The sequence below is a fragment of the Sphaeroforma arctica genome, assembly GCF_001186125.1.
Source record: "Sphaeroforma arctica JP610 unplaced genomic scaffold supercont1.534, whole genome shotgun sequence".
Classification (NCBI taxonomy): domain Eukaryota; class Ichthyosporea; order Ichthyophonida; genus Sphaeroforma; species Sphaeroforma arctica.
Genome location: NW_014040024.1, coordinates 20,958 through 36,592, shown reverse-complemented (window position 1 = coordinate 36,592; position 15,635 = coordinate 20,958). Strand labels below are relative to the sequence as shown.

Sequence of the window (15,635 nt, the reverse complement as noted above, 5' to 3'; positions counted from 1 at the left end):
ACACTCCTACGCAGCATGTAACGTTAGTCGTCGTGAGCGACGGTACGACGACACACGCGCACACCACTCTCGGCGGAGTATATATATATATATATATATATATATATCCATTAAACGTGTATGAATGGTCCTCAGTGTGAACCTTCGTACGTAGTATTGCACAGACTTAGGCCGCAACCCACCCACCCACCCACTCACTCATTCATACATCACACACAAGGAATTATACACTCACATCACACTCACACGAACAGCTACAACCGTGCGCACACTCACCTCGCAACGTCCTCAAAGAAGTCCACAAACCGGTACGATGTGGGGTTCAAGAAATGGTAGGTATTATTGATGCCGTCCCGAACTTCGGGCGTTGCGGTGGTCACGTGCGCGATGGTATCGGCTACAAAGTCCACGGGGCAGCAGTTGAGCTTGTTGACCATTTCAGGCGCCACGCCCAACTCAATGCAACCTTTCACCAGGCGCACCAGGTAATCATCCACGTTCGTAACACCTGTGAGAGCCATAGTAGAACAAGGAAAGGGGTTTGGAACGCGTTCGTGTAGCCGTTAGTTGAGTGGATCATGTCGTTGACGAGATGTGAAGGGCATGCCAATGCGTGCAGTATAAGACGTGGTTATGTGTACAGAATGGTTAAGGGTAGTTTGTACATGATGCACACCCCCGATTATGGGGTTCAAAGGCTTGCCGATCATCATATTGTTCCGAAACCAAACGTAACGTCAATTTGTCTACTTTATATGTACATGTATATATGCATGTGTATGTGCATATGAATATATATATACATATATATACACACATACACATACATATATGTATAGTTAAGTTGTGTAGATATATATATTAGTGGGTAGGTAGGTAGGTAGGTAGATAGATAGATATAGATAAACATATAAAAGATATTGATATACATAAATCTTGTTGACTACTGCCACGAAGTAGCTTGATACTAACACCCTCCCATATATCCTACTTGGGACATGTGACACAGGTATACCTGCATCAATGTTAGCAATATCGATTGACATACCTGTGCGCGAGTCTCCGGTGATGTAACTTGATCTGTAGACGTACGTAGGCAGGCCACGCTCCGCAGCTAGTGCAATGATATTCTCGGCCACCCACTTAGTTTGACCATAACCAGAGCCAATGCCTACAACAGCCGCAGAGACGATAAGTAAATGTGTGAGTGAATAGGCGGAGGTGCAAGGACATCCCAGACGCATCTACGCACGTCTATATGTACTAGCAGAAGTAAACACGACAAATGCGAATAGAAACACGCGTTTTACACACCATGCGCATAAGAAGCATACGAACAGGAATATACAATGTACATAAAGCAACGGTACACACACAGAGACACATGAACGATGAAAACACGTGGCTACAGGTAGATATACACCGAAGCAAGGAAAGATGCACCTACTCTACTCAGAAGGAGAGTTGCATATATACATACATCATACTTAAATACGAGATGAATACTCATACACACATAAATCATACTTACAGAGATGGAACACATACTCATACATATACACATATAAATGTAAATACAAAAACAAAAATACATACACATACACCCCACATCAAGGTAGCACCATCCACACTCACACCGCTCACAACACCTACACCTACCGTTACCAGCCACCAACACCACTCACAACACCTACACCTACCAACCACCAACACCGCTCACAACACCTACCGTTACCAGCCACCAGCGGGTCACGTTCCTTCACGGGCTGCGTGAGTCCTAAGTAGTGCGACGCCTCAAACACAGCCGTAGACGAGACAAAGTGGAAGGGCTTGCGCTTGTGTGTGCACGCGAGGGCCAACAGACTCACCACCGACGTGACATTGGCCGCCTTGAGCTTGGCGTAGGGGTAGACTAAAGTGTAGGGAGGTATAGTGGAGATGAGCTAAAGGGATAGGCTGTAGAGTAGGGTGGTATAGTGAAGCTTAAGCGATAGACTGTGGGGTAGAGTGGTATAGTGAAGGTGGGCTTAAGGAATAGGCTGCAGGGAAGGGTGATATAGAAATGGTCAGCTTGAAGCGGGAAGGGCGGTGTAGTGAATGTGAGTGCGCGTGGGCTTTAATTGCAACTGCGATTGAGATGCGAGCTATGAAAGTGTGTGTGTATATGTGTATGTATGTGTGTTTGTATATATATATATATGTGTGTGTGGGTATGTGGATGTGTATATGCATGCGAGTGTGGGTGTATGTGTACGTGTCTGTGTGTGGGTATGCGTGTGGTTGTGGAGGTATGCGTAACAAGTGCCTGTGTCAGAACCACAGTGCCCATGACACTGTACTAACACGTCTGTAAGCTAGCAAGCAAGCACACATCCATACACACTCATGTGTGATACATGATTAGACATACATACCCCAATGAACTGATACACGCCCATGTGAAGTGCATAGTTATACATAAATACATGTATATATATATATACATATATACATATACACACACATATAATACATACATACCCCAGTGAACCAAGGCTCCATTGTGGACAATGAGGTCCACCTTAGTAGCCCATTCGTCCCACACAGCAGCGTCTACGCCACACGTGTTGTCTTCCGCTGACAAATCTCCGCACACGGCATTAATGCGATGGCCGTAGTCGTCTCGCCACAGAAAGTGTTGTTTCAGCGCCTTCTCCACTCGCGCATAGGCAGCCGCACTGCACACGTGCAGAGGATGAGAGATGAGGAGGAGGGGCGTGTGTAGGTAAGTGTGGGTGTGTGTAGGTTAGTGTGGGTGTGTGTAGGTTAGTGTGTGTGTGTGTAGGTTAGTGTGGGCGTGTGTAGGTAAGTGTGGGTGTGTGTAGGTAAGTGTGGGTGTGTGTAGGTTAGTGTGGGTGTGTGTAGGTTAGTGTGGGTGTATGTAGGATAGTGTGGGTGTGTAGGTTAATGTGTGTGTGTGCAGGTTAGTGTAGGTAAGTGTGTGTGTGTGTAGGTAAGTGTGTGTGTGTGCAGGTAAGTGTGGGTGCGTGTAGGTTAGTGTGAGTGTGTGTAGGTTGGTGTGGGTGTGTGCAAGATAATAAACGTTCGTGGATATAAGTTCATGAACGCCTTATTTGTTCATTTGTGGATCAAGAATTCATTGGTCGAAGGAGTCCTGCTGATAAATGCTCGAATTACATACACGAAGATATAACAAACTGCATGGCACACATGGCAGCATATGCACAGCTACATACTCATCTTTCACACACACAATGAAGTATAGTACATAAGAAACCCCATACACCCCTACATACTTATCTTTCACAGACACAATGAAGTATAGGACATATGAAACCACATGCACAGCTACATACTTATCTTTCACACACACAATGAAGTATAGTACATAAGAAACCCCATACACCCCTACATACTTATCTTTCACAGACACAATGAAGTATAGGACATATGAAACCACATGCACAGCTACATACCTATCTTTCACACACACAATGAAGTATAGGACGCACAAGAGCACATGCACCCCTACATACTTATTTAACACACACTACAGGACATACGAGAGCCCATGCACAGCCACATACTTATCCTTCGCCCGCACAATGCAATGCACCATGGCATTCGGGTGGGTTACAAGTAGTCGCGACAACAAGAAGGCGCCCAAGAAACCAGTACCACCAGTGAGAAGCACATCCGTCACTGTCTGCACGCTGTCAGCTGCTAGCTCTGGTAGGCCTTTGCAAGTGATAGAGGCGTCTAGGACCACCTGGCCTTCAACATCCAACTGGGTGGGTGGGGGGTGAGGGAAGGGATCGAAGAGATGTGGGAGTGGAATGAGGTATGGTTGGTTGGATCAGTTTATATGTATATATATATACATACACACACGTACACACGCATATATATATATATATATATACCATATATATATATATATACAAAAAAATGCCTATCTAGTTATATCTAAGTTTATATACGTAAATAAAAACCCATGAATGTATACCTGGGCAATATCTGAAGTGCCGTCCGCTTCTTCAAAACCAAGGGCGTCTGTAAGTTCATCCTTGGATATCTGCTTCACAACCTGAGAGTGTAATGGAGACGATTACATATAGTTGATGACATGTGAGTAGGTGACATGTGTATATGCGACAGTTGTCTCCTTAAAGGCATCGCTGGGTAGCTATGTTCGAAGAAATAAGTTCTAAAAGCCAATCAACAACAAAATTCTCAATAAGAATAATTTCTTAATAAAAAGAAGAGTGTATGTGACATGTGTGTAAGTAATATACAACACTGCTACTAGCATGAAGAAAAAAAATGGTAAACTAATTGTTTGTGCTTTAGCACTGGAGACCATTCGTCTGCTCTCATTCCAGTTACCATATACTTAGGCATGCCTATGCAATGCAACGGTCGAGATAGTCGAGCGCTAAAAACCAATCAAACACAGTATCTAAAAATAGAACACCGGTCAGGTACAGCTATAAATAGAACAATACAATCCTGCGACAAACCGTACCATTCGGAGTAGGGTAGACACCCACAGACAACGCAAAAGTAGTTGTGTGCCGCACTTCCCTATTTGGATTGCAGAACAACCGCCAGCGATTGGATTAGACTCCCTACCACGAATGGCTCAGTGCATGGTAGCCTGAGTGGCTTACCACTTGGGCTGGGAGGACCACAGCGGACGGAGAATACAGTGGACAAACAATCACGCTATAAATAGAACAGATATAAATAGAATGTGGTAGGTAGGTAGGTAGGTAGTCACACACCTGATCAATGGTACCACATCGGTACAGCAGGTCCAAAGGTAGCTCTAGCTTCAGACGTTTGCGCTGTGAGTGGGGTGATAAGATGTGCACGTGTAGGATTAGTATTATTATAGAAAAATTGGCTGGTTGTGAAGGGCCCCAGTGGCTAAAACCCTAAACCCTAAGATCTCTATAAAAGGCATCGGAGGCTAGAACCCTAAACCTTAAGCTGACTATTACATGTAGGGCTAGCCAGTTGATTGTACATAAAATCGTGATATATGTACACATGCATATAGCACATAGTTTATAACCCAGTTTATAACACGTGTATATAGTTTATAACACATGTATAGTGTAAAACGTGTACTTTGGACTAGTGTAGTGTACATAAACACATAGTATACAACACATGTACACATACAAACCCCTCAAACACACGTACACACACACCATCTCGAAGGTAACTCGCGTGGCGAAGATGGAGTGGCCGCCAACGTCGAAGAAGTTGTCGTGCACACCCACGGCTCTGCCCAGCACATTACGCCAGATGTCCTTGATTTCCACGTGCATGTTGGTCTCGTGCGTCACTCCGCTGCTGGACTGCTTTCGGCTGGCGTTCTGTTGGGATTGTCAGAGACATAGACATATGCACATACGCACGCGGCAGGTGAGTAGATGAGCAGATGAGTAGATGAAGGCAATGGGAACGGAATGAGAGAGAGAAACAAATGCGCAGTACTGGCAGAGCAATCTATCCGGGTCGTGTGTGGTGGTTTAATATTGGTATGCGCTTGTGCATAAGGCCCACGCACACAAAACGACGGTATATACACAGAAATCTATTTATAAATTCTACCTACTTGCAGAGCAATCACTGCCGCATCGGGATAGGGCAGTTTGGCTCTGTCGATCTTTGCGTTGGGTGTGAGTGGCATGCGCACCAGAGGCACAAACACACTCGGAATAGAGTACACGGGCAGCTTTGCCTTTAGAGCATCCCGCATGGAGTTGATGTCGAACCTAATTGAGAGGGACAATACGCAGATCAGGGTTGAGTTAAAGTTTATGAGTTTAAAGTTTTAGGAGTTTATGGATTTAAAGTTTTAAGCTTTTAAAGGGGTGAGGAGGACTTGCGTCAATTGGCTCATGAGCGAACCTCCGAAGGTGTATGGTATCTCTAACTTATTCTGCGGGTGGTGTGTGTACATATGTTCTAAACAGATGAATGTACACGTGTAATAAACAGATGAATGTACACGTGTTATCAACAGATGAATGTACACGTGTAATAAACAGATGAATGTACACGTGTTATCAACAAATGAATGTACACGTGTTATCAACAGAAGAATGTACACGTGTTAACAACAGATGAATGTACACGTGTTATCAACAGAAGAATGTACACGTGCTATAAACGGATGAATGTAGACCTGTTATAAACAGATAAATGTCACACGACATCACGCTACGAGCCCCATCCAGTGGTACAAGACAACAGACAGACACACAGAGAGACTTATCAAAACACGGTACATGCTGCTACAACTCTACGTGCAGGACACACACACACACACAACACTTACATATACACCACCAGGTTCATACAAAAAAACACATACATACAGACACCCTTTTGCACACACACACAGACACGCGTACAGACCGCGTGCGACTATAACACATACATACACACCCCATGCAGCTAAAACACATACACACAGACACCACACACGCGCGCGTACAGACCACGTGCGATCATAATACATACATACATACCCCATGCAACTAAAACATACACACACACACACACACACGTGCACGTATCCACCCCCTGCAACTTACTGGTTGGCTATCTTGGGCACAAAGTACGAGATGATGGTCTTCTCCTCATTGGCGTCTCGTTTGACGAGTGTGATGTTCTCCCGCACGTCTGGATGTTGGCCCAGGTGTGTGTCGATCTCACCCAACTCAATGCGGAAACCTCTGCGAAGGGCATGGCAGACGCACGGGTGTGTGTTATTAGACGATTCAAACGAATGTGCATATATGCGTGTGTGTGTGTTAATAGACGATTCAAACGAACGTGCATGCATGCGTGTGTGTGTTAATAGACGATTCAAACGGACGCGCATACATTCGTGTGTGTGTGTAAGTATAAATCATGCGCGCGTGTGTGTGTGTGCGTATAGAATCCAAACGGACATGCATACATGCGTGTGTGTGTGTAAGTATTTGATTCGAACATCGATCATGTGTGTGTGTGTGCGTGTGTGTGAGTATGCAATACAAAGTACGTTTATAAATGCAGTATAATCAACGACATAACCAACTATCTATGTGCTAAGTGTACGTCGTTGCAGACTTAGCACGCACGACGTTTGTACCAGGTGCATGCATGCGCACGACTTTGGTAGTGCGGTGCTCCTATATATATATATATATATATGTATAAAGATATATGTATATATATATATATATAAATACCTAAGTATATATATATACATGAACACATGCATGTCTATCCCCCCACCTGATCTTGACTTGGTCATCGGCCCTTCCCACACACTCCACAACTCCATCTGGCATGTATCTGCCCAGATCGCCTGTGCGGTACATCTTGTCCTTGGAATCGTCTGGTCGGAAGGGATTGTTGACAAACTTCTCAGCCGTCACCTTATCCAGTCCTAGGTAGCCCCGCGACATACAGGGTGAGCGTACGTAGATTTCACCCAGCTCACCAATCCCGGCCACCTATAAATAGAACAGGAATGGGTAAACCACGTAGTACCTATAAATAAAACAGAAATGTGTACACCGCGTGCCATCTATAAATAGAACATAACAGACTGTATGGCGGTGTGACTATACACCAATTATAGAAAGGATGACTGGGTATGGGGGATGCATTGAGTGCTCAACGTATTGGAACTCACACACCAATCCTCAAAGTACTGCTGCACAGACACGCCCACTCCTAAACCCTAATGCATGTACACACACTCCTGAACCCTAACACATGTACACACACTCCTAAACCCTAACACATGTACACACACTCCTAAACCTTAACACATGTACACACACAAAGCTTATCTGAGTCAGTGGGGATCAGCTGATGGGAGTCCTCATGCGCTGTCTACACACGCATCTAATATTAAAGAAGACTCCTCACAGGCATGTATGTAAACATCTATTGACTGAATATATATATATATACATATAATCGTTTACACACACACACATATATATATATATACCTTTCCTGAGTCCGTGAGGATGAGCAGCTGTACGTCTTTCATGCCCCATCCGGCTGGGAGGATTTCTTTGAGATCGCCAATAGACCCGTCGTTCTTGATGTGGAAATACGACACCGCGCGTTGTGTCTCGGTGGTACCGTACATGTTGATGACCTGTTCAACAACACAAAAAAAATAGGGCACTCATTAGTAGCATATATACACATATACACAAATACACACACACAGGACAACACACAAATACCCACACACAGTGGGTGTCTGTGATACTCATTAGTAGTATCTACACATATACAACACACAAATACACACACACTGTGGGTAAATGTGGTACTCATCAGTAGCATCTACACATATACAACAGCAGTGGGCCTTTACAGCACCCATGAGTACCTACACAAATAGATTGTTTTGCAAAGGCGACCAGAGTTACGTATATGGGTACAAGAAGTAAGTGCTGTATGCGTGTTCAGGGTTTTAGGGTTCAGAGTTTTTGCTACGTATATATGAAAAACCCGGCAATAGCATCCAGAAGAAAAATGAATGGCACAAGCATCAGGGCCAGACCCCTCCATATTTACGTAGCCTTTATACAAAGTCTTCTCTCAATAGCCTGTGCTTCTGAGATGTAAATATGAGTCTCATACAGATACAAATACAAAAAAATATACAGATACAAAGGTATATACCTCCTAATAAGTCCCATACAGATACAAATACAAAGCCATATACCTCCACATTGTCTGCGAGTGCCTGCAATCGCATGACATCGCGTTTGGTGAGGATATCGCCGACCAAGAACACTCGCCTGAGGTGGGGCATGGGTGCCTCGGCATTGGCTGTAACCAGCTGCGGTAGTGGTCAATTAAAGAGACACGAGGATGAGCGTGACGTGATGAGGCGGCGGCTGTGATAACTGCGATAGGGCACAAATGATTGAATGGTCGCCGTGTTGGGATACAGTGATATACACGGTACTCTGAGTGCATATATGGTATATGTACAGCAATATATAGAGTGCTCTGAGCGCATGTATGGTGTATATACAGAATCCCCCGTATATAGGTGCAAGCAACAGTGAAATGCGATATGATAGGTACTCTCATACTAGGTATAAGTATATATCAGTCTCACTATGGTGTGAGATGTGACGTATTCTGCCTCATTGTTGGTCACCGATTACTAACACAGCATACACACACACAAACATTCATTCATATATATATATATATATACATATATATGTATATATATACGTATATATATATATATACATATATATGTATATATATATATATATATACATATTTACATGCATCAGCTATACAGATACATGCATGCATACATACATACATACATACATACATACACACTTATATACATATATTTACACACACACGCACACACATAAATACATATAAATATATATATACATGTGCATACATGCATCAACTATACAAATATAGGCATACATACACACATACATATATACATATACAAATGTATATATATATATATATATATAGAAATATATACATATATATATATAAATGTGCACAAAGGCATTATACATAAACATAAACATAAACAAAAGCATGTGCATAATATAAAAATGTACATGTACATATACATGCACATATACTTCTGTACCTGGTTCATAGCGGGTGTGAGGTGTGCAACGGTGACCTGGTTGGTGGCCATCCATTGGGCCAGTTGACCTGGTGACACGATGTCTTCTTGATCGGGAATGTAGATGGTAGCTCCCATGAACAGCGGTGTGAACACATCTCTCTGTGTATGTCAGAAGAACGTATGGTAGGTAGGCGTAAGAGGTAGGCGGAAGGTATATAAAAAGGGTATGTATAGTATGCATAACAAACGTGGATATGAAATATCAAATGAATTAGCGGTACACAACACACATGGTTTATAAAATATCAAAGAGTAAAACATACACAAGAGTTGAAATGTGGTTAAAAACGTGGATGCACACACCCACACACACATATATATATATATATATATGTACACCTATATATTCAAGGTAACGATATACTATGAATCAAGCCACACCTGCTAATACACAGTGAACAAACACAGACACACTTAACGAATAAACGTTCAGTAGTAATCAGGTAATAATATGCTCGGGGTAGCTATCTCCCCACTACCACACAACGGAGATACTTAACGAATTACCATTCCGTACACACCTGAATCGGGTCGTGCGCAATTCCAGACAGCATTGTGAAACGGTCTTTTTCTCCTAGTCCAAATTTGGTCATCATCCATGGGAAGAAGTGGGTCAGAGAGATGTGCTGCCCTCGCACACCTTTAGGAATACCCGTTGAACCTGCACGGATGAGAAGACATACACTACAATATGAGATGGGTCATCCTGCATAAATAAGTAGACATACACGCGAGTATTTGATGGGTCATCCTGCATGAATAAGTAGACATACACACGAGTATTAAATGGGTCATCCTGCATGGATGACAAGACATACACTTCAATTTACTAGAATTTAGGGCTGCCCGTGGTACATATGTGCATGTCCGTGAACGTGTGTGTGTGTTCGGTCGTATTATATGTGACTGATCACAGACTTTTACGCATGCAGCTTATAGAGATGCATAAGCATAAACACAAACAATCACATATACTCTTACACATGCACCTCTTGCATGTATAAGCACATCTATTAAGACGTGGTACCATATATACAGATACAGCACTTCCGTATATAACCTTAACGAGAAGAAGGTGGCTACATCATAGGGCTGCACCACCACCACACCACATGATGTCATGGATATGTACATCTATGAAGACATGATGCCATGTATGCAGTATATGCATATCTACGAAGACATGGTACTATATAAACAGTATATGTGCATCTACTAAGACATGGTACTATATACACAGTATATAAACATCTATTAAGACATGGTACTATATACACAGTATATGTACATCTATTAAGACATGATTCCATATATACAGTATATGCACATCTATCAAGACATGATACTATACATACAGTATATGAGCATTTAAAAGACATGATGCCATAGATACAGATAGAGCACTTCCGTATATACCTGAGGTGAAGGACAGGGTGGCTACATCATAGGGCTGTACCACCACACCACATGACGTGGATTCGTATTCGGCTAAGAGTTCAGGCTCGTCTTCATGCAAACCGTTGAGCTGGCAGCATATGTTCAACTCCTGGGATGATACATATCATGTACACGCGACATGTGAGTATGCCGTACGCAAATATGCACATGCCTGATATGATGGTTAACTACATACGCGTGCGCGTGATTTGGTAGTAACGAACAAGTATGTATGGTGTGCTTGTGAGGTAGAGTGGGTGTGAGTGTGGTGAGTGTTTGGCTGCACCGGTAGGTGTGCTTGCCTAACCTGATAGAACCTATGGCACTCTCAAACACACACACACACATATATATATATATGTATGTATACATATACAATGTTAAATGATCTGAGTGCTAATAACAGCACACATTTTTACATTCACCAACGGACACCTACGCACGCATTCAAGCGTGTTGCTAACTGACTGTACAACTTTAGGACACTTACATACAAATATCTATGCAGATGCCTCTACTCGATTGGTCTGAGTTCAAAACCATGTGCACATATATACCCGTATACACTCTTACAAATATATATATATATATAATTTATCTAATAGAGTCCGTTCGCATCATCAATGTGCTTCTGCACCTCTGGGTTTATGACCCCCGCCAACTTCTGACACACAATGGCCTTTGTCTGGGCCACAAACAAGTGCGCCTGCTGACTGCGCATAGTGCTTCGCACGTATCTGTCCCTGTACATAATACACACTCATACGAAACATACGGCACACAAGAGTTATCAACACAGCCCACAGCACCCACTCACCGTGTCAATGTACTTCTGCACCTCAGGGTTCATGACCCCCGCCAACTTGAGACTCAGGATGGCCTTTGGCTGGGCCACAAACAGGTACACCTGCTGCCTCTCCACCGGATACGCCGGATCAATAACCGAGAAGGTTGCGCCAGCCTTGAGTATTCCCATGATACCTATGACAATGGCTGTGCTGCGGTGGGCGTACATGGTCACCACATCACCCGGGACAACCCCTTGCTTAATCAGATAGTGGGCCACGCGGTTGCTGAAGTCATCGAGGTATTTGTAGCTGAAGGTCTTCCTGTTTGGCAGATTCGGATGGATGCAATACATGTGAGATATATATATATATATATATATATAGACACGCACACGCACACACACACACACATATATATATATATATATACATATATCACTGTATTCTATAGGTATTTGGGCTAGGCAGTTGCTGTAGTCCATTGGCACTTGTAAAGCAAGCACTGCATAGTATACTGAACCATCCCCACACAGTGCAATGCGCATACACATGCCAATTTACAATGGCACACATACTCCCCGTGTACTACAGCAGTAGGTTTCAAGTCGTTACCCACTGCACTCGCCCATGTGATACTCACATAGCACTTTACAAACACACAAGTACTATGTACATCCCCTCCTCCTCTCACTTTACAAACACACAAGTACTATGTGCATCCCCTCCCCCTCCCCACTTTACAAAGACACGAGTACTATGTACATCACCCCCCCCTCCCCCCCCCCTTTTCCGAACAACAATACGTGCACTACAAGGACATACTCTCCATGCACCACTGCGGGTCTTTCTGGGTCTTTTTTGGCCCAATCTGAGAAGTGGTCGAAGGCCGCACCCACCCACGTGCTGTCCAGTTCCTCTAAGGGATCGGGGATTACGCGTGCACCCGGAGTGTGAGAGGCTGCAATCTCACAGTCACGGACGGTCAGGGTGTCGTCCGCCTTAGCAATCTGGCTGAGAATGATTTCGATGTGGTGCAACACCTGGGTGGCATGGGTGTGGTGTGGGTTTAGTGCACCTGTTTATGAATTTTGGGTGCGGAAGGCCTAGGGCTGGAGTTACCCCGTATGGGACAGAATCTGAACGGTGTAAAGGTCGTATGAGTACCTGTGTGAACATCTGGGTAGAGGGCCCACCTTACTTAACGTATAACGCATACGAATCTGCGATCGCATTATCCGCTATTTTCACGGTTACTGAGCACAGACTGGGGCATCATGAACGTCTTGAGTCGGTATCACATAATACGAATATATATATACATATACATATACATATATATAGATGTGTGTGAGTGTGTGTATAAATATATAAAAATAAAACATATATATATATGTAAATATATAGATATATAAATACATACATAATTATATATATATGTACATACATACATACATACATACATACATTCAAACACACACACACACATATATATATATATATATATATTATGAAAAACCCACCTCGCTCATGCGTTCACTCCTGAAGAGCACTGAGTTGTATATCAGTCTTAGACTGAGGGGTAGTAGTCGTTTGGAGTCACGGTCTTGCTCCACCAGCAAAGTCCACTCGCACATGGCTGTGGCATCGAGTGTGCTGGCGTCCACATCGACTGCGTTAAAACATCTGAACGAATACAAAAATAAGCCTTAGACCATGCAATATAGATATACCATATGATAGCTGGATAAACATATCCTTGTAGTATATGACGTAGCCCTGGGCTATATAGTGGATATATATATATACTAAATGACAACTTGAAAAAATATGCTTATGGTATATGAATTAGCCTGAGGCTATAATATATAGATTTATATACCACAAAATTCAGGTAAAATCATTTATATGGCACATGGATAAGCCTCTAACATCAGATAATATACATATAAAATAGGATCGCTATACAAACACATGCATATTGTGTAATAGACCTACTTGAGATTATAATATTGAGAGCTCACCGGATTAAGTCCCACAATAAATACAGGAGAGCACGCACGCATGGCATTTGCAATGTGTGAGCTATCTGACAATTGGACCGTGTAAACAAACACGATAGTTATATATTTATAGATACTTGTATATATATATATATATCAATATATTTATATATATCAATATATATATATATATATATAATTTAATATATTTATATATATATTATGCTAAGTCCAAACTGCAAATTTTTATATACATATACATGTACAAATGTCTATCTCGTGTAAAACATACCGAACTGTCAGCAATGGTGCTCTGGGGGCGTTGGCGTCGTGTTCTTTGGCCAATTCCGCATTGAGTGCATCGAATGGCACGTCTTTTGCCACAGACAACTCTTCGGCCGCCACCACAGCCGCAATGACCGAGGTAATGGTCTGGTCGTCTTGTACCGGTAACCGCAGTACTAAGGGATTGAAGTTCTCGGTTGATGTGCCAATCAGAACCTATGTCAAGGAAAGTATATTTAACTTAGGTATATTTAAGCCCAGGTCAGTCAGGCGCGTTACCATTGGGTACATTGTAGAGGTGAGTGTAAAGCTAATGACTGGAGATAAAGTTCGCTGTCCATGTGCCAATCGGAATGTACGTACAGATACGTATGGTATGGATCAATCCATGGCACTGGCAAACATGTATTCTGTTCGGCCACATGAAATAGGTCGCCACATTACTGGAAAACTGGATTTATCTGTGGGTGTACCTATAATGCATGCATACGTAATTATAATACAGGCACTGCCGTATGTTCTAGGTAACTTGAAGTACTCGTGGGAACACTGCCACCACACTTAGTGGTTGAAGGCAACGCAGATAGACACTAGCTCTACACAGGCATGGTATATGTATAAATAACAGTACAGGCAAGGTACGCACATGCGGAATGAATTTCAAACAACTACGAACACATGCAGATGAACACATGTACCTCGACTACATAACCCAGATGCGCCCATACTCGCATATATAAATATACACACTCTCTTATATATATATATATATATATGTATATATATATATACATATGCATATACATGTATGTATATACCTATATGTATATACATATATGTATATATGTATATACATATATGTATGTATATATATACATGCACGAGTAAACAAGTATACGTACACATACACACATACAAACACACACATATATATATATATATTACTTCCTCACCCTCGCCCGCCAGTACGACAATTGGCATGTGGTATGCACAAACACAACATCCATGCACATTCGCCGGATACAAACATACTATATCTCGTACTCCAACGCACTCTATACGCACACACCCGAACTCGCACTATAAGACGTACCTCCTCCTCAAGTGTGTACTTGTGCAGAACGATCAGAAACGCAGCCAGCACCATGGTATACGGCCTTACATCCGTGTTCAGTCCATACTGTACACATGCTTTGCATGTGGCATCGTTGAGCTTGTGCCGTGACTCGGTCTCGATGTTCTGTGAGTGAGTATAGATTGAGTGAGGTATGGGCGGGCGAGGGACAGCTACGCAAACAACTTTCGTTCGATGTGATGTTATGTATATGTATAACTATACAGGGCTTAGGATTCCTGTGTGTAGCGAAGTGAAAGTCAGTATTGGTATGGATATGTATTTGAATACAA

General features: G+C 42.7%; 1 protein-coding gene across 1 annotated transcript in view; it reads right to left on the bottom strand.

Annotated features, from left to right (window-relative positions):
- Window positions 1-15,478, bottom strand: part of SARC_07039 (hypothetical protein) — a 16,749-nt gene extending 1,271 nt beyond the window's left edge. The window contains exons 1-21 of the mRNA XM_014299030.1: window positions 15,322-15,478; window positions 14,236-14,444; window positions 13,464-13,626; window positions 12,766-12,983; window positions 11,973-12,264; window positions 11,135-11,264; window positions 10,240-10,379; window positions 9,677-9,817; window positions 8,759-8,875; window positions 8,027-8,179; window positions 7,300-7,520; window positions 6,612-6,752; window positions 5,627-5,786; window positions 5,217-5,384; window positions 4,785-4,847; window positions 4,007-4,087; window positions 3,588-3,787; window positions 2,521-2,717; window positions 1,730-1,912; window positions 1,049-1,171; window positions 277-508 (exon numbers count right to left, since the gene is read on the bottom strand). Of these exons, the coding sequence (XP_014154505.1) occupies window positions 277-508; window positions 1,049-1,171; window positions 1,730-1,912; window positions 2,521-2,717; window positions 3,588-3,787; window positions 4,007-4,087; window positions 4,785-4,847; window positions 5,217-5,384; window positions 5,627-5,786; window positions 6,612-6,752; window positions 7,300-7,520; window positions 8,027-8,179; window positions 8,759-8,875; window positions 9,677-9,817; window positions 10,240-10,379; window positions 11,135-11,264; window positions 11,973-12,264; window positions 12,766-12,983; window positions 13,464-13,626; window positions 14,236-14,444; window positions 15,322-15,375 (3,386 nt within the window). The 5' untranslated portion in view covers window positions 15,376-15,478. The remainder of the gene's footprint in view (window positions 1-276; window positions 509-1,048; window positions 1,172-1,729; window positions 1,913-2,520; window positions 2,718-3,587; window positions 3,788-4,006; window positions 4,088-4,784; window positions 4,848-5,216; window positions 5,385-5,626; window positions 5,787-6,611; window positions 6,753-7,299; window positions 7,521-8,026; window positions 8,180-8,758; window positions 8,876-9,676; window positions 9,818-10,239; window positions 10,380-11,134; window positions 11,265-11,972; window positions 12,265-12,765; window positions 12,984-13,463; window positions 13,627-14,235; window positions 14,445-15,321) is intronic.
- Window positions 15,479-15,635: the final 157 nt, after the last annotated feature.